Genomic DNA, 20,998 nt, shown 5'->3' on the forward strand with positions numbered 1-20,998 from the left:
CCCCCAGGGAGCCTTTCCCGCCCCAACAATCCCAGAAATTTCTGGAATTCACAGAAGTTCCCTAAAAAAAAAAAAAAAAAAAAAACCCTCGGGATTCCCTAAAAAAAATCCCAGAATTCCCTAAAAAAAAAGAGAATTCCCTAAAAAAAAATAGAATTCCCTAAAAATCCCTGGAATTCCCTGATCTCCCCCAAAATCGCCCTCAATAAACGGCATTTCGGAGAGGAGGAGCCTCAGAATTTTGGGGAAAGATCCCCGGAATTTTTGGGATAAATCCCTGGAATTTTGGGATTGGATCCGAGGAATTTTTGGGAATCGATCCCAGGAATTTTGGGCTGGATCCGTGGAATCTGAGACCTCCGGGAATGTCAGGAACACCCAAAAAACCCCAAATCCACGGAAAAATAAAGGATTCGATTGGCCACGCCCCCTCGCCGTAGCCACGCCCATTCCCCTCATGGCCACGGCCACGCCCCCCCCCGTTCCCCTCATTAGCGTTAATTAACGAGGCCCACCCCCGTTCCCCTCATTAGCGTTAATTAACGAGGCCCCACCCCCGTTCCCCTCATTAGCGTTAATTAACGAGGCCATCTCATTTTTGCACTTTTTTGGGTTTTTTTTAATTGGAATTTTCTCTTTTCCAGGTTTTTTTCCTTCCGGGAGGGAAGGGGGGAGATCCATGGGAGGAGGGGCCGGGGATTCCTCAAAAATCCGGGAATCACCCAAAAATCCCGGGATTGCCAAAAAAAAATTCCGGGATTCCTTAAAAATTCGGGAATCCCCCAAAAATTCGGGAATTCCCCAAAAAATCCGGGGATTCCCTGAAAAATCCGAGGATCCCAAAAAAATCCGGGGATTCCTTAAAAATTCGGGAATTCCTTAAAAATTCGGGGACTCCCTAAAAAAAAATCGGGGATTCCTTAAAAATTCGGGGATTCCCCCAAAAATGCGGGGATTCCTTAAAAAATCTGAGGATCCCAAAAAAATCCGGGGATTCCTTTAAAAAATTCGGGAATTCCCAAAAAAATCCGGGGATTCCTTAAAAAATTCGGGGATCACCCAAAAATTCGGGGATTCCCTAAAAAATCTGAGGATCCCAAAAAAATCCGGGGATTCCTTAAAAATCCGGGGATTCCCTAAAAAAAATCGGGGATTCCTTAAAAATTCGGGAATTCCACAAAAAATCCGGGGATTCCTTAAAAATCCGGGGATTCCCTAAAAAATCTGAGGATCCAAAAAATGCGGGGATTCCTTAAAAAATTCGGGGATTCCTTAAAAAATTCGGGAATCACCCCAAAAATTCTGGGATCACCCAAAAATTCGGGGATTTCCCCCTAAAATTCCTGGGATCCTCCGCGCCTCGGGAATTTTGGATTTTCCGGGAATTTTGTCCATTTTCCGGGAATTTTGGGTTTTCCGGGAATTTCGGGTTCTCCAGGAGGAATTTCCAGGCGGGAATTGTGCGTGGTCCCGGAATTAATGAACGATCCGGGAATTAATGAACGATCTGTGATCCGTAATTAATTGACGATGATTCGTGTCCCGGTAATTGTCCGCGATCCCGGCAATTAATTAAAGATCCGCAATTCATTAATCCAATTAATTAACGCTCTGCGCTCTCCGATTCTCGGGATTTCCCCCCAAAACCGCCGGCATTAATTAACGCTCCTTGATCCAGAATTAATGAACGCTCCGTGATCCCGGCAATTAATTAAAGCCCCGTGATCCAGAACTGACGAACGATCCGTGTCCAGAATTAATTAACGATCGCGATTAATTAACGACGATCCGCGTCATTGTCCGTGCGCCGCTGCGGGCTCCGAAATTCCCGGGAATTCCCCCCAAAATCGCCGGAATTAATTAACGATTCTCGCTCCAGAATTAATTAACGATCCCGGTCCATAATTAATGAACGATCTCCGTCCATAATTAATGAACGATCATGATCCAGAATTAATGAACGATCCCGGTCCATAATTAATGAACGATCCCGGACCATAATTAATGAACGATCCCGGTCCATCATTAATGAACGCTCTGATCCATCATTAATGAACGATCCCGGTCCATCATTAATTAACGCTCCGATCCATCATTAATTAGCGCTCCGGGCTCTCCAATTCCCGGCATTTCCCCCCAGAATCAATTAGCGATCCCGGTCCATCATTAATGAACGCTCCCGGTCCATCATTAATTAACACTCCTGGTTCATAATTAATGAACGATCCCAATCCATCATTAATGAACGATCCCGGCCCATCATTAATTAGCGCTCCGGGCTCTCCGATTCCCAGCATTTCCCCCCATAATCCCCGGAATTAATGAACGCTCCCGGTCCATAATTAATTAACGCTCCGATCCATCATTAATTAACGCTTCGGTCCATCATTAATGAACGCTCCGATCCATCATTAATTAGCGCTCCGGGATCTCCGATTCCCGGCATTTCCCCCCAGAATCCCCGGAATTAATGAACGATCCCGGTCCATAATTAATTGACGCTCCCGGTCCATCATTAATTAGCGCTCCCGGTCCATAATTAATTAACGCTCCTGGATCCATCATTAATTAACGCTCCTGGATCCATCATTAATGAACGCTCCGGGCTCTCCGATTCCCGGGATTTCCCCCCAGAATGCGCCGCCCCCCCCGCCTTACAACACCTGGAATTTCCACCCGCTCGGCTCCTTCAGCTCCAGGCACTCCCCCAGCCCCAAATTCACCTTCCAGGCGCCCCCCGCCGCCTCCTTCAGCTCCAGGCACTCGCCCCCCGCCCCAAATCCCAGCCCCGGGGCCGCCCCCGCCCCAAATCCCAGCCCCGGGGCCGCCCCCGCCCCGAAACCCGCGGGGGACGCGGCCAAATTTGGGGGGGGGGGTCCCAAAGGGCTGAGCCCCCCCCCGAGCTGGGGAGGGGGCGGGGCCAGGGGGGACAGGTAAGGGTCGAGCCCCGCCCCCACCCCGAAGTAGGCGGGGAACCCCCCCTGGGCGAAGCCCCCCGAGGGGGGGAAGGGGCGGAAAGGGGGGGGCGGGGACCCCACCCCGCAGGAGGAGGGGTCACAGAGCGGGGGGGGCGGGGACAGGGCGGGGCTCCAGATGGACACGGGGGGGGGCGGGGGCGGGGTCTGGGGGGCGAACGGGGGAGGGGCGGGGGGGTCCTGGGGGGGGGAGGGTTTCTTTTTGGGGGGTGGGCGAGGTTTGGGGGGGCCCGAGCCGCCCTGGGTTTGCTGCTGCTGCTGCTGCTGCTGCTGCTGCTGGCGGCACTTGGCGCGGCGGTTCTTGAACCACACCTGGGGAACGGGGAGGGAAAGGGAAACTGAGGCACGGGGGGAAACTGAGGCACGGGGGGACAAAGGGAAACTGAGGCACGGGGGGACACGGGGGGCGGAAAGGGAAACTGAGGCACGGGGGGAAACTGAGGCACGGGGGGACACGGGGGGACGGGGGGGACAAAGGGAAACTGAGGCACGGGGGGAAACTGAGGCATGGGGGGACACAGGGGGACACGGGGGGCGGAAAGGGAAACTGAGGCACGGGGCGACAAAGGGAAACTGAGGCACGGGGGGACACGGGGGGACACGGGGGGCAGAAAGGGAAACTGAGGCACGGGGAGACACAGGGGGAAAAGGGAAACTGAGGCACAGGGGGAAACTGAGGCACGGGGGGACACGGGGGGACATGGGGGCCAGAAAGGGAAACTGAGGCATGGGGGGAAACTGAGGCACGGGGGGGACATGGGGCGACAAAGGGAAACTGAGGTACGGGGGGACACAGGGGGGACATGGGGGGCAAAAAGGGAAACTGAGGCACGTGGGGGCACGGGGGGAAAAAGGGAAACTGAGGCACGAGGAAACTGAGGCACAGGGGGACATGGGGGAAACTGAGGCACAGGGGGACATGGGGGGACACGGGGGGAAACTGAGGCACGGGGGGCAAAAAGGGACACACGGTGACATTGAGGTGCCCCTCCTGTCCCACCTGCGCCCACCTGGGACTCACCTGCTCCTCTTGCCCCGCCCCCGCTGTCCCTGTGTCCCCTCCTGTGCCACACCTGTCCCATGTCACACCTGTGTCACACCTATGTCACACCTGTGTCACACCTGTCCCTGTGTCCCAGAGCTGTCCCCACAGGTGTCCCATACCTGTCCCAGGTGTGTCACACCTGTCACACCTGTCCGGGTTCATGTGTCCCACACCTGGCCCTGCAGGTGTCCCAGGTGTCCCATGTCACACCTGTGTCACACCTGTCCCTGTGTCCCAGAGCTGTCCCCTCAGGTGTGCCACACCTGTCCCATGTCACACCTGTGTCACACCCGTCCCTGTCCATGTGTCCCAGGTGTGACCCCAGGTGTGTCCCGGGTGTGTCCCAGGTGTGTCCCAGGTGTGTCCCAGGTGTGTCCCAGCTGTCCCGGATGTGTCCCAGGTGTCCTGGGTGTGTCCCAGGTGTGTCCCAGCTGTCCCAGGTGTGTCCCAGGTGTCCCCAGGTGTGTCCCAGGTGTGTCCCAGGTGTGTCCCAGGTGTCCCCAGGTGTGTCCCAGGTGTGTCTCACCTGCACCCGTAACTCAGGTAAGTTGATTTTGAGCACCACCTCCTCACACATGAAGATGTCCGGGTACCGCGTGTCACCTGTCCCTGTCCCTGTGTCTGTCCCACACCTGTCCCACACCTGTCCCACACCTGTCCCACACCTGTCCCAGGTGTGTCTCACCTGCACCCGTGACTCGGGCAGGTTGATTTTGAGCGCCACCTCCTCGCGCATGAAGATGTCCGGGTACTGCGTGTCACCTGTCCCTGTCCCTGTGTCTGTCCCACACCTGTCCCACACCTGTCCCAGGTGTGTCTCACCTGCACCCGTGACTCAGGTAAGTTGATTTTGAGCGCCACCTCCTCGCGCATGAAGATGTCCGGGTACCGCGTCTTGGCGAACAGCGCCTCCAGCACGTCCAGCTGTGCCCGCGTGAACGTCGTGCGCTCCCGGCGCTGCTTGCGGGGGGTGCCTGGGGGGCACAGGGACCCCCGGGGGTGGGGAGTGAGGGAGGGACCCCCGGGGGTGGGGAGAGACCCCTGGGAATGGGGAGAGACCCCCGGGAATGGGGAGGGACCCCCGGGAGTGGGGACGGACCCCCCAGAATGGGGAGGGACTCCCAAGGTTGGGGAATGGGGGGAGAGACCCCCGGGATTTGGGGAATGGGGAATTGGGGATGGGGGAGAGACCCCCGGGAGTGGGGAATGGAGGGAGAGACCCCCGGGAGTGGGGAGGGACCCCCGGGAATGGGGAGAGACCCCCGAGGGTGGGGAGTGGGGGGAGGGACCCCTGGGAATGGGGAGAGACCCCGGGGAATGGGGAGAGACCCCCGGGATTGGGGAATGGGGAATTGGGGATGGGGGAGAGACCCCCGGGGTTGGGGAGGGACCCCCCACCCCCCCCCCCTCCAAGGACCCCCCCCCCAAATTTTGGGGTACCCGGGTACCCCACGGGGGGGGGCAGCAGCTCCAGGCCCAGCCCGGGGACGCCCCCAAAGTGCGGCTGCTTCAGGTACGACATCATGGCGGGGACACCTGGGGACAATGAGGGGACAATCAGGGGACAATGAGGGGACACCGATGGCACTCGGGGCTGGCACCGACCCCCTCGGCCCCCCCAGTGTCCTCCTGATGTCCCCAAGCCCCACAGGTGTCCCCGCAGTGTCCTCAATGTCCCCCCAATGTCCCCCAGTGTCCCCAAGCCCCCCTCCCGTGTCCCCCCAATGTCCCCATGGTGGCCCTGTCCCCATGTCCCCAAGGCCCTGGTGTCCCCATCCCCATGTCCCCATCCCCATGGCGGCCCCGTCCCCCTGTCCGCAAGGCCCTATGATGTCCCCAAGCCCCTCGATGTCCCCCACAATGTCCCCATGGTGGCCCCATCCCCATGTCCCCAGCCCCATGGTGGCCCCGTCCCCCTGTCCCCATCCCCATGGTGTCCCCGTCCCCCTGTCCCCAAGGCCCTGGTGTCCCCCACAATGTCCCCATCCCCATGGTGTCCCCATCCCCATGGTGGCCCCGTCCCCCTGTCCCCATCCCCATGGTGTCCCCGTCCCCCTGTCCCCAAGGCCCTGGTGTCCCCCACAATGTCCCCATCCCCATGGTGTCCCCATCCCCATGGTGTCCCCGTCCCCCTGTCCCCAAGGCCCCCTGGGTGTCCCCAGGGCCGTACCTGCGCAGGTGACACGGTGACAAGGCTGCAGGTGGCCCGGCGGCAGCGATGGTGCCACGGTGGTGGCGCGGTGACAGTGCCAACGGTGACGCCGGCGGTGGCACCGACGGTGGCAGGGGAGGCACCCCCGCGGCGGGGGGAGCCTTAAGTAGCCCCCGGTGATGTCACCCCCTAATCCCCAGGGGACAGAGGTGACATTGGTGGCCCGGTGGCTAATCCGGGGTGGCACACGGGGGGGGACACTGGGGACAGGGGGGGACAAAAGGGGGGGACAGAGAGGGGACAGAGAAGGGACAGTGGGGGGGATATGGGGGGGACACTGAGGGGACAAGGTGGGGACACTGGGGGGGACACTGGGGGACATTGGGGGACATGGAGGGGACAAAGGGGGTGACACAAAGGGGACATTGGGGGGGACATTGGGGGACATGGAGGGGACAAAGGGGGTGACACAAAGGGGACATTGGGGGGGACATTGGGGGGGACACAAAGGGGACATGGAGGGGACAAAGGGGGTGACACAAAGGGAACAAGGTGGGGACACTGGGGGGGGACATTGGGGGGACATTGGGGTGACACAAAGAGGACAAGGTGGGGACATTGGGGGGACATTGGGGGACATGGAGGGGACAAAGGGGGTGACACAAAGGGGACAAGGTGGGGACACTGGGGGGGACATTGGGGAGGACACAAAGGGGACATGGAGGGGACAAAGGGGGTGACACAAAGGGGATATGGGGGGGACATTGGGGGGGACATTGGGGGACACAAAGGGGACAAGGTGGGGACATTGGGGGGACATTGGGGGACATGGAGGGGACAAAGGGGGTGACACAAAGGGGACAAGGTGGGGACACTGGGGGGGACATTGGGGAGGACACAAAGGGGACATGGAGGGGACAAAGGGGGTGACACAAAGGGGATATGGGGGGGACATTGGGGGGGACATTGGGGGACACAAAGGGGACATTGGGGGGGATATGGGGGGGACACAAAGGGGACAAGGTGGGGACACTGGGGGGGACATTGGGGGACACAAAGGGGACAGAGAGGGGGACATGGCGGGGACACCGGGATCGGAGGGGACACAAGGGGGACATCGGGACTGGAGGCACCAGGACTGGGATTTGGGGACATTGGGGACACCGGGATTTGGGGACACCGAGATTGGGGGACAATGGAACTGGGACTGGGGACACCAGGATTGGGATTTGGGGACACTGGGGACACCAGGATTTGGGGACTTTGGAACTTGGGGACGCCGGGATCTGGGGACACCGGGATTGGGATTTGGGGATATTGGGAGTTGGGGACACCAAGGTCTGGGGACACTGGGGACACCAAGATTTGGGATTTGGGGACACCGGGACTGGGGACATTGGGATTTGGGGACATCAAGATCTGGGGACATTGGGGACACCAAGATTTGGGGACTTTGGAACTTGGGGACGCCGGGATCTGGGGACTTTGGTGATTTGGGGACCCCGGGACTGGGGACACCAGGATAGGGGACATTGGGATTTTGGGGACACTAAGATTTGGGGACATTGGGATTTTGGGGACACCAAGATCTGGGGACACCGGGATTGGGGACATTGGGATTTTGGGGACACCAAGATCTGGGGACACCGGGATTGGGGACATTGGGATTTTGGGGACACCAAGATCCGGGGACATTGGGGACACCGAGATTTGGGATTGGGGACATTGGGATTTGGGGACATCAAGATCTGGGGACACCAAGATTTGGGATTTGGGGACACCGGGATTGGGGACATTGGGATTTTGGGGACACCAAGATCCGGGGACACTGGGGACACCGGGATTTGGGATTTGGGGACATTGGGATTTTGGGGACACCAAGGTCTGGGGACATTGGGGACACCAGGATTTGGGATTTGGGGACACTGGGATTGGGGACATTGGGATTTTGGGGACATTGGGATTTGGGGACACCGGGATTGGGGACATTGGGATTTTGGGGACACCAAGATCCGGGGACACTGGGGACCCCGGGATTTGGGGACATTGGGATTTTGGGGACCCCGGGCCCGGGATTCGGGGCCGTTTTTGGGGTGGGGGAGGGGCGCAGGTGGCACTAATCCGGCCCAGCTGCCGCGTCTGGGCCCGAGGGGACATTTGGGGACAGCGGGGGGGGGGCGGGGCCAAACGGGGGGGGGAGGGGCTGGGGGGGAGGGGTGGGGGAAGGGAATGACGCCCCCCCCCCAAAAAAAAAATCCTAAAATCCTTCAGAGGGTTTTTGTTAAAAATTTTCTATTAAATAATCCGATTTTTAATATAAAAAAATAGGAGAATTTGAATTTTAAAAATCAGATTTTTTTAATATTAAAAATATTATTATTTATTATTATTAATATTAAAAATAGGAGCATTTTTATATTAAAAATTCGATTTTTTTCTATTAAAACCAGGAGATTTTTATTTTTAAAAATCGGATTTGTTATCTTAAAAATAGAGGGAATTTGGGTTTTAAAAATCCAGTTTTTTCTATTAAAAATAGGAGAATTTTGATTTAAAAATCTGATATTTTATATTAAAAAAATAGAGGCATTCTTATATAAAGATCACATTTTAAAAATTAAAAATAGAGGAGATTTTTATTTAAAACATCCAAATTTTTATATTAAAAAGAGAGGAGATTTTGATTTAAAAAATCCGATTTTTTTACATTACATATAGAGGGGATTTGGATTTTAAAAACCCAATTTTTTATATTAAAAAATAGAGGGATTTTAATATAAATATCACATTTTTGAAATGAATAATAGAGGAGATTTTGATTTTTAAAAAATCCAATTTTTTTATTAAAAATAGAGGGGATTTGGATTTTAAAACCCAATTTTATTCCAACCCCCCCCGCAAAATCCCCGATTTCTCCCCCCCCATCCCAAATTCCAGTGCCCCCAAATTTGGGGAAATTGGGAAATTGTGTGGGGGGTGGAATAAAATTGGGTTTTAAAATCCAAATCCCCTCTATTTTTAATAAAAAAATGTGATTTTTATATAAAAATCACTCCATTTTTAATATTTAAAATGTGATATTTATATCACAATTCCCTTATTTTTAATAGAAAAAATTAGATTGTTTACATAAAAATTCCCTCTATTTTTATAATATTAAAATTGGATTTTTTCAATCCAAATCCCCTCTGTTTTTTTAATATAAACCCCCTGATATTTATATCAAAATCCCCTCTATTTTTTAATATTAAAAAATCGGATTTTTAAATCTAAATCTATTTTTAATACAAAAAAATCAGATTTTTTAAATGAAAACCTTCCTGGTTTTAATACAAAAAAATCAGATTTTTAAAATCCAACCCCCCTCTATTTTGAATACTCAAAATTTGAATTTTTTTTACTCAACCCCCCCCCAATTTTTTAATTAAAATTTTCCCCAATTTTCGGCCCCTTTGAGGAATTTCCCTCCCCTCCCCCCCCCCCGCCCCTCCCCCTCCCCCCGTCCCCGCCCCTCCCCCTAATCCCGATTATGGGGACAAAATTATCCCGGGCTGTCAGCACCAATCAAGGGCCCGGGATCATCCCTAATTAACCCCCCCGCTGTTAATTAACCCCCCCGGGCCTTAATTAACCCCGGAGTTGGAGAAAACCCCCAAAAATTTGGGTGGAATTTGAGGAAATTTGGGATTTTTGGGGGGGATTTTCCTCATTTTGGGGAAGGCGGAGAAGCCACGCCCACCCCAATTAACCCCCCCCCATTTCTTAATTAACCCCCCCATTTCTTAATTAACCCCTCCATTCTCTAATTAACCCCGGAATTGGAGAAAACGCCCAAAAATTTGGGTGGAATTTGGGGAAATTTGGGATTTTTGGGGGGATTTTATTATTCTGGAGCAATTGGGGTAAAAGCGCCCCCAAATTCCCCTTTTTTGACCCCAAAACCAAATGGAGAAAACCGAGAATTCAAAATCCCTGGGAATTCTCAAAATTCCTGCCTTGGATACCCTGAGTGTCAAAAAAACCCAAAAAAACCCCAAAAAACCCCCCAAAAAAAACCCCAAAAACCCCAAAATAAACCACCCCCAAAACCCAAAAAAATCCCCAAAAAATCCCCCAAAACAAAAAGAAATCCCCCCAAAAAAACCCCAAAAAACAAAAACCAAAACCTCAACCCCCCTCAAAACACCCCCAAAAACTCAAAAAGGCCCAAAAAAAAACCCCAAAAAAGCCCCAAAACCCACCCCAAAAATCCCCCCAAAAAAACCCCAAAAAAACCCAAAAAACTCCCCAAAAACCCCAAAAAACCTCCAAAAAAAACCCCAAAACCCCCTCCCAAAAATCCCCCAAAAATTCAAAAAAACCCTCAAGAAAACCTCCAAAAACCCCCCCAAAAAAACCCAAAATCCCCCCAAAAAACCCCAAAAAACCAAACCCAAAAAAGCCCCCAAGACACCCCCAAAAAAAAAAACAAAAAAACCCCAAAAACCCCAAATTTTTGTTAATTTTGCCCAGAGCCACGGTGGCACCTTGGGGACACTCGGTGACAAGGCAGGGACGTGAGGGGACAGAGGAATTTATTGGGGACACGGAGGTGGCCCCAGGGATGGGGAGGGGACACTGGGGGGACATTGGGGGGACACTGGGGGGACACCGAGGGGACACCAGGGTGGGTGGAGGGGGGGACATTGGGGACATTGAGGACATTGGGGACATTGGTGGCACCAAGGTGGCATCAGAGCCTGGCAAAGGGGACACTGGGGACACTGGGGACACTGGGGACATTGGGGACACTGGGGACATTGGGGACATTGGGGACATTGGTGGCATTGGTGGCACTGAGGTGACATCAGAGCTTGGCAAAGGGGACATTGGGGACATTGGGGACATTGGTGGCACCGAGGTGACATCAGAGCTTGGCAAAGGGGACGTCCTCGGGTCCCTTCTTGTCCAGGGCCGCCTGCACCGACTTGGGGATGTCCTCGGTCTGCAGCATGGCCATGTTCCAGGTGGCCTGGGGACATTGGGGACATTGGGGACAGTGACAGGGACATTGGGGACACTGGGGGGGATTTGGGACATTGGGGACATTGGGGGCATTGGGGACATTGGGGACATTGGGGATGTCCTCGGTCTGCAGCATGGCCATGTTCCAGGTGGCCTGGGGACATTGGGGACATCACTGGGGACACTGGGGACACTGGGGACATTGAGGGGATTTGGGACATTGGAGACATTGGGGGACACTGGGGGGATTGGGGACATTGGGGGGACATTGGGGGATTGGGGACACTGGGGACAGGGACATTGGGGACCCTGGTGGAGGTGGCCGTATTTTGGGGTGGTGGCCCTGTCCTGGGGAGGTGACTCTGATTTTGGGATGATAACAGGGATTTTGGGGTAATTACAGGGATTTTGGGATGGTGACACTGATTTTGGGATGACAATGGTGATTTTGGGATGATAACAGGGATTTTTGGGGTGATAATGGGGTTTTTGGAGTGTCACCCACCACGTGCTGCAGCCCCTCGCTCACGGGCCGGTCCCTGGCGTACACCAGGTTGATTTTGGGATGATAACAGGGATTTTTGGGGTAATTACAGGGATTTTTGGGGTAATTACAGGGGTTTTTGGGGTGCCACCCACCACGTGCTGCAGCCCCTCGCTCACGGGCCGGTCCCTGGCGTAGACCAGGTTGATTTTGGTGCCCTGCACGGCCACGGGGCTGCGGGCGGCGATGGCCGAGGCCACCCCAAAGGCCACGTCCAGCAGCGTCTCCTTGTCGGGGAGCACACGGCTGGGGAGAGAGGAACCCAAAATTAACCCCAAAATCCACCCCAAAATCCACCCAGGTACCCCAAATCCACTCCTTGTTGGGGAGCACACGGCTGGGGACAGAGAAATCCAAAATTAACCCCAAAATACACGAAAATAGACCCAAAAAATCCACCCAGGTACCCAAAATCCACCCCAAAATCCACCCAGGTACCCCAAATCCACTCCTTGTCGGGGAGCACACGGCTGGGGACAGAGAAACCCCAAATTAACCCCAAAATGCAGCCCTAAATCCACCCAGGTACCCCAAATCCACTCCTTGTTGGGGAGCACACAGCTGGGGACAGAGAAACCCCAAAATTAACCCCAAAATCCACCCCAAAATACACCCAGGTACCCCAAATCCACTCCTTGTCGGGGAGCACATGGCTGGGGAGAGAGAAACCCCAAAATTAACCCCAAAATACACCCAGGTACCCCAAAATCCACCCCAAAATACACCCAGAGACCCCAAATCCACTCCTTGTCGGGGAGCACGCGGCTGGGGAGAGAGGAACCCAAAATTAACCCCAAAATCCACCCCAAAATCCACCCAGGTACCCCAAATCCACTCCTTGTTGGGGAGCACACGGCAGGAGACAGAGAAACCCCGAAATCCACCCCAAAATCCACCCCAAATCCACCCAAAAATTACACCCAGGTACCCCAAAATCCACCCCAAAAAATCCACCCCAAAAACCCACCCCAAAATACACCCAGAGACCCCCAAATGCACCCAAAATACACCCTGAATACACCCAAAATACATCCCGAAGTACACCCCAAAAAATCCACCCTAAAATATCCACCCCAAATCCACTCCCTGTCGGGCAAGCACCCGGCTGGGGACAGGGGACACCCACAAAACACATCCAAAAAATACCCCAAAATCCACCCCAAAAAATACCCCAAATCCACCCCAAAATCCACCCCAAAATCCACCAAGATCCACCCCAAAATCCACCCAAAAAATCCCTGAAAATCCCCACAAAATCCCATCCAAATCCACTGAAATCCACCCCAAAAATCCACCCCAAAATGCCCCAAAAGTGCCCGGATTTGTTCCCCACCTGACCAGGCCGCAGCTCAGCGCCTCGGGGGCCCTCATGACGCGGGCGGTGAGAGCCAGCTCGTTCACCAGGCTGGGGACAGCAATGGGGACAGTGGGGACAGCAATGGGGACAGTGGGGACATCATTGGGGACATCATTGGGGACATCATTGGGGCCAGCTCGTTCACCAGGCTGGGGACAGCAATGGGGACAGTGGGGACAATGGGGACATTGGGGACACTGGGGACATCATTGGGGACATCACTGGGGCCAGCTCGTTCACCAGGCTGGGGACAGCAATGGGGACATCATTGGGGACAATGGGGACAGCAATGGGGACAGCAATGGGGACAGCATTGGGGACATTGGGGACATTGGGGACAGCATTGGGGACATTGGGGACAGCAATGGGGACAGTGGGGACATCACTGGGGCCAGCTCGTTCACCAGGCTGGGGACAGCAATGGGGACATTGGGGACATTGGGGACAGCAATGGGGACAGTGGGGACAGCAATGGGGACAGTGGGGACATCATTGGGGACATCATTGGGGACATCATTGGGGCCAGCTTGTTCACCAGGCTGGGGACAGTGGGGACAATGGGGACATTGGGGACATTGGGGACAGCATTGGGGACAGCATTGGGGACAATGGGGACAGCATTTGGGGCATTGGGGACAGTGGGGACATCATTGGGGCCAGCTCGTTCACCAGGCTGGGGACATTAGGGACATTGGGGACATCATTGGGGACATTGGGGACAGCATTGGGGACATCATTGGGGACATCACTGGGGCCAGCTCATTCACCAGGCTGGGGACAGTGGGGACATTGGGGACATTGGGGACAGCATTGGGGACAGCATTGGGGCCAGCTCGTTCACCAGGCTGGGGACATTGGGGACAGTGGGGACAGTGGGGACAGTGGGGACACTGGGGACACTGGGGACAATGGGGACATCATTGGGGACAGCAATGGGGACATCCCTGGGGCCAGCTCGTTCACCATGCTGGGGACAGTGGGGGCAGTGGGGACAATGGGGACAGCATTGGGGACATTGGGGACATCACTGGGGCCAGCTCGTTCACCAGGCTGGGGACATTGGGGACAGCGGGGACATCATTGGGGACAGCGGGGACATTGGGGACAGCATTGGGGACAGTGGGGACATCACTGGGGCCAGCTCGTTCACCAGGCTGGGGACATTGGGGACAATGGGGACAGCAATGGGGACATTGGGGACAGCAATGGGGACAGTGGGGACATCACTGGGGCCAGCTCGTTCACCAGGCTGGGGACAGCGATGGGGACATTGGGGACGTCATTGAACCCTGCCCAAAAATTCACCCAAAATCCACCCAGGGACATTGGGAACAGCACTGGGGACATCGATGGGGACACTGGGGGGACATTGGGGACACCAGGGGGGTCACGGGGGTGCCCCTCACCCACCTCTGGCTCCCCACGATTTTGGGGAGGCGCTGCAGGGTCCCCACGTCGGCCGCCAGCCCCATGTCCACCTCCTGTGGGGACATTGGGGACACTGAGGGGACACTGGGGGGACACTGGGGGTGTCCCAGGGGCTTTGGGGACATCCAGGGGGTCCCGGGGCCCCCCCGTGTCCCACCTTGACCTGGAACGAGGCGTCCTGGGAGCAGAAGCGAATGTCACAGGCCGAGATCAGATCCACGCCTGGGGGGGACAGCCTTCATCGTCATCATCGTCATCATTGTCATCGTCATCATCATCATCATCATCATCGTCATCATCGTCATCATCATCATCATCGTCGTCATCATCATTGTCATCATCGTCATCATTGTCATCATCATTGTCATCATCATCATCATCATCATTGTCATCATCGTCATCATCGTCATCATCATCATCATCGTCATCATCATCATCGTCATCCCATCCTCATTATCATCATCATCATCATTATCCTCCTCATTGTCATCATCATCATCATCGTCATCATCATTGTCATCATCGTCATCCCATCATCATCATCATCATCATTGTCATTATTGTCATCCTCCTCCTCATCATCGTCATCATCATCGTCATCCCATCATCATCATCATTATCCCATCCCAATCCTTATCCTCATCCTCATCGTCCCATCCTCCTCATCCTCATCGTTGTCCCATCCTCATCGTCTTCATCTTCATCCTCATCATCCCATCCTCATCCTCCTCACCCTCCTTATCTTCATCCCGATCCCGATTCCCCCCACTCCCCCGCCCCATCGCTCCCATCCCAAACTCTGACCCCAATCCCGATCCTGACCCCAACCCCAACCCTGACCCCAACCCCAATCCTGACCCCAATCCCACCGAGACCCCAATTCCACCCCAATCCCAATCCTGACCCCAATTCTGACCCCAATCCCATCCCAAATCCTGACCCCAAACCCAACTCTGACCCCAATCCCAATCCTGACCCCAACTCTGACCCCAATCCCATCCCAAATCCCAACCCCAATCCTACCCAGACCCCAATCCCAAACCAACCCTGACCCCAACCCTGATCCCAATCCTGACCCAGATCCCACCCCAGATCCCAACTCCAATCCTGACCCCATCCCAATCCCAATCCCATCCCAAACTCTGACCCCAACCCCAATCCTGACCCCAAACCCAACTCTGACCCCAATCCCATCCCAAATCCCAACCCCAATCCCACCCAGACCCCAATCCCAAACCAACCCTGACCCCAACCCTGACCCCAACCCCAACCCTGACCCCAATCCCATCCCAGACCCCAATCCCAATTCTGACCCCAATCCCACCCCAATCCCATCCCAAATCCCAATCCCAAACCAACCCTGACCCCAATCCCATCCCAATCCCATCCCAAACTCTGACCCCAACCCCAATCCTGACCCCAAACCCAATTCTGACTCCAATCCCAATCCCATCCCAATCCCGCTCCCGCTCCCTCACCGGCTCCAATGCAGGGCCCGTGCACGGCGGCGATCACAGGTTTGGGGCACTGTGGGGTTTTTGTGGGGTCAGGAGGGGTTTGGGGCACTGTGGGGTTTCTGTGGGGTCAGGGTGGGTTTGTAGGGTCAGGGGTTTTTGTGGAATCAGGGTTTTTTTGTGGGGTCAGGGTGGGTTTGTAGGGTCAGGGGTTTTTGTGGGGTCAGGCGGGGTTTATGGGGTCACACCAGGCATTGGGGTTTCAGCCCAGGTTTATGGGGTCAGGGCAGGTTCTGGGGTGTCAGGGCAGGTTCTGGGGTGTCAGCCCAGCTTTATGGAGCCCCACCAGGTTTTGGGGTGTCCCGGGGGTCCCCCCCTGACCCCGTCCCCACCTTCTCCATGACCGAGAAGCTCTCCTGGAACTCCAGGATGCGCCGGCGCAGAGCCCAGGCCCTGCGAGCCGCGTCCTCCTGGGGCAGCTGGGCCAGGACCGAGCCCAGGTCGGCCAGGTCGATCCCTGGGGGGGTCACAGGGACCCTCAGGACCCCCCAAAACACTCCCAGAATCCCCCAGGACCCCCCAAAATCCCCCAAAACCCCCCAAAATCCCCAAAACCAGTGCAGAGCCCAGGCCTGGAGAGCTGCATCCTCCTGGGGCAGCTGGGCCAGAACCGAGCCCAGGGCGATCCTTGGGGGTCAGGGAGGGATTTTGGGGGGTCCTGGGGGTCTCTGTGACCCCCAAAGCCCCCAGGACCCTCAGAACCCCGCAGGACCCCCCAGAACCCCCCAGAACCAGAACCAAGCCCGGGTCGGGCAGTTCCATCCCTGGGGAGCACGATGGATTGGGGGGTGTCACAGGGGCTTGGGGGTCACAGGGACCCCCCAAGGAACCCCAAAACCCCCCCAGGATCCCCCAGGACTCCCCAGGACCCCCAGAACCCCCCCAGGACCCCCCAAGACCCCCCAGGACCCCCCAGAACCAGAACCAAGCCCAGGTCGGGCAGTTCCATCCCTGGGGAGCACGAGGGATTGGGGGGGGTCACAAGGGCTTGGGGGTCACAGGGACTCCCCCAAGGAACCCCAAAAACCCCCCAGGACCCCGCCAGGACCCCCAAAAACCCCCCAGGATCCCCAAAAACCCCCAGGACCCCCCAGGCCCCCCCATCCCACCGGCGGTGAAGGCGCTGCCGGCCCCGGAGACGACGACGGCGCGGCACGAGGGATCCTCAGAGATGTCCTGGAACGCCTGCACCAGCTCCCTGCACCAGTACACACCAGTATGGACCAGTATGGGTCAGTACGGACCCGTATGGACCAGTAAACACCAGCACAGACCAGTAAAAACCAGTACAGAACAGTATGGACCAGTATAAACCAGTACAGAGCAGTAAACACTGGTAAAAACCAGCGCGCACCAGTACAGACCAGTACAGAGCAGTCCCTCCCAGTCCATCCCAGTCCCCCTTTAATCCATCCCAGTCCCTCCCAGTCCCCATTTAACCCCTCCCAGTCCCTCCCAGTCCATCCCAGTTCCATCCTAGCTCCATCCCAGTCCCCATTTAATCCATCCCAGTCCATCCCAATCCCCATTTAACCCCTTCCAGTCCCTCCCAGTCCATCCCAGTCCCTCCCAGGCCCTGTTTAACCCATCCCAGTCCATCCCAGTCCCTCCCAGTCCCCATTTAACCCCTCCCAGTCCATCCCAGTCCATCCCAGTCCCATCCCAGTTCCATCCCAGTCCATCCCAGTCCCCCTTTAACCCCTTCCAGTCCCTCCCAGTCCCTCCCAGTCCCCCGTTAACCCCTCCCAGTCCCTCCCAGTCCATCCCAGTCCCATCCCAGTTCCATCCCAGTCCATCCCAGTCCCCATTTAATCCATCCCAGTCCCTCCCAGTCCCTCCCAGTCCCTCCCAGTCCCCCGTTAACCCCTCCCAGTCCCTCCCAGTCCCTCCCAGTCCCCCGTTAACCCCTCCCAGTCCATCCCAGTCCCTCCCAGTCCCCCATTAACCCCTCCCAGTCGCTCCCAGTCCGTCCCAGTACCGCCAGCACTGCAGGTTGAGGGCGTTGCGCTTGCTGGGCCGGTGCAGCTGCACGTGCAGCACCTGCGGCCGCTCCTGCGTCACCCGCAGCGTCTGCAGCTCACGGGGGGACGGCACCGGGGACACCGGGGACATGGATGACACCAACCGGGACACCGGGACAGCGCTGGGACACACTGGGATGGGAATGGGATTGAACTGGGATGGACTGGGAGCACTGGGATGGACTGGGAGCACTGGGGGTGGGAATGGGGACACTGGGATGGAATAATGGGGGCACTGGGATGGAATAATGGGGACACTGGAATGGACTGGGAGCACTGGGATGGGATAATGGGGACACTGGGATGGGAATGGGATTGAACTGGGGGCACTGGGATGGACTGGGAGCACTGGGGATGGGAATGGGGGCACTGGGATGGAATAATGGGGACACTGGGATGGAATAATGGGGACACTGGGATGGACTGGGAGCACTGGGATGGGATAATGGGGACACTGGGATGGGAATGGGATTGAACTGGGGGCACTGGGATGGACTGGGAGCACTGGGGGTGGGAATGGGGGCGCTGGGATGGAATAATGGGGGCACTGGGATGGGAATGGGATTGAACTGGGGGCACTGGGATGGTCTGGGAGCACTGGGGATGGGGATGGGGGACACTGGGATGGACTGGGGGCACTGGGAATGGGGACACTGGGGACACTGGGATGGGAATGGGATTGAACTGGGATGGGAATGGGGACACTGGGGATGGGAATGGGGACACTGGGATGGGAATGGGATTGAACTGGGATGGGAATGGGGACACTGGGGACACTGGGTTGGGAATGGGATTGAACTGGGAGGGGAATGGGGGCACTGGGGATGGGAATGGGGACACTGGGATGCACTGGGAGCACTGGGGATGGGAATGGGATTGAACTGGGATGGGACTGGGGGCACTGGGATGGACTGGGGGGCACTGGGGGCAATGGGGATGGCACTGGGGACACTGAGGTCACCCAGCAGGACAGCACTGGGACAGCACTGGGATGGGAATGGGATTGAACTGGGATGGACTGGGACAAGAATGGGGTTGGACTGGGATGGACTGGGAGGGACTGGGATGGGAATGGGATTGACTGGGAGGGACTGGGAGAAAACACGGAGGGGCTACGAGTGCTGGGATGGGAACTGGGACAAACTGGGGACAAATTGGGACCCACTGGTAGTTCTGGAGGGAAACTAGGATAAACTGGGATAAACTGGGGCAAACTGGGACCCACTGGGGACAAAATGGGGACAAACCGGGACAAACTGGGACCTACTGGGACCCACTGGGGACAAACTGGGACCTACTGGGGCCAAACTGGGACCGAACTGGGACGAACTGGGGACAAACCGGGGGTCACGTGACGGGGGCCAAGGTCACGCGGGGGTCCCTGGGGACGAACGGGGGCCGCCCCTCCCCCACTCACGTGCGCGCAGCAGCCGCGCGACCCCCGCCGCCATTGGCTCCGCTCGCCGCCCCGCACTTCCGGTCGCGCGGCCAATGGCAGCGCGGGGCGGCGCAGCGCCCCCTCAGGGCGAAAGGAAGTGACGTCATAAGGAGGCGGAAGTGCTGGTAGAGCCGCCCTAACGAGGCGGAAGTGCCGCGGTAAGGAGGCGGAAGTGAGCGTTGACCTCGAGTTTGTCCTGAAAGTTTCTGAATTGCACCCAAATTCCCCCCGAACCCTCTCTGAACCCCAAAATCCTCCCAGCTTCCCCCCAGACCCCATAACCCCCGAAAAACCCCAAAAAACCCCAACCCCCCCCAAAAACTCCCCCAAAAAACCCAAAACCCCCAAAAATCATCCCCCCAAAAATTCCAAATGCCCCAAAACCTCCCCAAAATTTCCCAACCCCCCCCAACCCCATAATCACCACAAATCTCTCCAAAATCGTCCAAAAAAATTCCAAACCCTCCAAAACCTCCCACTTTCCCCCAAAAATTGTCCTAAAGCTCCCAAATTCTCCCCAAAACTCTGAACCCGCCAAAATCTTCCCAAAAATTTCCAAATATCTCAAAACCTCCCAAATCCCGCCCCCAAATCATCCCAAAAAATCCAAATCCCTCAAAATCTTCTCCAAAACCTCCCAAATGCCCCCCAACCCCATGACCCACCCAAATCCCTCCAAAACCTCCCCAAAACTTCTCAAATTCTCCCAAAAATCTTGAACCTCCCCCAAAATCTTCCCAAAATTTCCAAATCCCGCCAAAACCTCCCAAATCCCACCCAAAATCCCCCCCCCCAAAAAAAAATTTCCAAAATCCCCAAAACTTTTAAAATTCTCCCCAAAAAACACCTCGAAACCCCCAAAATCATCCTGAAAATCCCCAATTCCCCCCAAATTCTCGGTGTTTTTGTTTCCCAAACAAGAACTTTATTGGGGGGGATTTTGGGGGGGCTCCGACCCCTTCTCCTTAAAAATGGGGGGGGGGGGGAGGGGGGGGCTGCACCCCCTCAGCCTTAAAAAAAAAATGGGGGGGCCCTGGGGGGGCTATGGGGGATCTGGGGGGGTCCCAAGGGGATTTTTGAGGGTCCCAGGGGTGATCCTGGGGGTCCCTGGGGGGGTCCTGGGGGTCTCAAGGGGATCCAGGGCTGATTTTGGGGGTCCCCAGGGTCCATTTGGGTTCCATGGGGGGATCTTGGGGGTCCCTGGGGAGATCTTGGGGGGTCCAGGGCAAATCCTGGGGGTCCCAGAGCGTCCCCAGGGGGGTCCCGGGGGTCTCTGTGGGTTCCCAGGGCTGATCCCGGGGGTCCCAGAGGGGTCATGGGGGTCCTGGGGGGGGGGGTCCAGGGCCGATTTTGGGGGTCCCCAGGGGGGTCCCAGGGTCCATTTGGGCTCCCTGGGGGGATCCTGGGGGTCCCCGGGGGTCCCCAGGGGGGTCCTGGAGTGACCCAGGTGATCCAGGAGGGTCCTGGGAGGGATCCTGGGGGTCCCTGGGTTGATTTTGGGGTCCCCGGGGTGATTTTGG

The 20,998-nt window shown here is 56.4% G+C and overlaps 3 protein-coding genes across 5 annotated transcripts; 1 reads left to right on the forward strand and 2 right to left on the reverse strand.

Annotated features, from left to right (window-relative positions):
* Window positions 1-2,056: 2,056 nt before the first annotated feature.
* LOC139585808 (homeobox protein OTX2-like) lies at window positions 2,057-5,542 on the reverse strand. Its single transcript, XM_071418771.1, has 3 exons — window positions 5,474-5,542; window positions 4,843-5,061; window positions 2,057-3,287 (listed from the first exon to the last, which is right to left on the reverse strand). Exons 1-3 carry the CDS (start codon window positions 5,540-5,542, stop codon window positions 2,655-2,657), a joined length of 921 nt encoding a protein of 306 aa, XP_071274872.1. The 3' UTR covers window positions 2,057-2,654.
* Window positions 5,543-7,171: 1,629 nt separating this feature from the next.
* Window positions 7,172-9,292, forward strand: LOC139585809 (uncharacterized). Its single transcript, XM_071418772.1, has 3 exons — window positions 7,172-7,510; window positions 7,590-8,388; window positions 9,283-9,292. Exons 1-3 carry the CDS (start codon window positions 7,249-7,251, stop codon window positions 9,290-9,292), a joined length of 1,071 nt encoding a protein of 356 aa, XP_071274873.1. The 5' UTR covers window positions 7,172-7,248.
* Window positions 9,293-10,729: 1,437 nt separating this feature from the next.
* On the reverse strand, window positions 10,730-19,684 carry ECH1 (enoyl-CoA hydratase 1). 3 transcript variants are annotated; one of them, XM_071418726.1, is made up of 11 exons: window positions 19,458-19,664; window positions 17,998-18,172; window positions 17,129-17,217; window positions 16,352-16,476; window positions 15,984-16,032; window positions 14,663-14,727; window positions 14,488-14,558; window positions 13,054-13,125; window positions 12,128-12,190; window positions 11,816-12,038; window positions 10,730-11,183 (listed from the first exon to the last, which is right to left on the reverse strand). In XM_071418726.1, exons 1-11 carry the CDS (start codon window positions 19,489-19,491, stop codon window positions 11,079-11,081), a joined length of 1,071 nt encoding a protein of 356 aa, XP_071274827.1. In that variant the 5' UTR covers window positions 19,492-19,664; the 3' UTR covers window positions 10,730-11,078. The 3 variants fall into 3 exon arrangements, with proteins under 3 accessions (XP_071274827.1, XP_071274829.1, XP_071274828.1); XM_071418728.1 differs by lacking the exon at window positions 12,128-12,190 and having other exon boundaries at window positions 11,816-11,966; window positions 19,458-19,631; XM_071418727.1 differs by lacking the exons at window positions 10,730-11,183; window positions 11,816-12,038; window positions 12,128-12,190 and adding an exon at window positions 12,208-12,576 and having other exon boundaries at window positions 19,458-19,684.
* Window positions 19,685-20,998: the final 1,314 nt, after the last annotated feature.

This window comes from Agelaius tricolor, unplaced genomic scaffold (assembly GCF_023055355.1).
Source record: "Agelaius tricolor isolate 1412-34295 unplaced genomic scaffold, bAgeTri1.0.p SCAF_90, whole genome shotgun sequence".
Classification (NCBI taxonomy): domain Eukaryota; kingdom Metazoa; phylum Chordata; class Aves; order Passeriformes; family Icteridae; genus Agelaius; species Agelaius tricolor.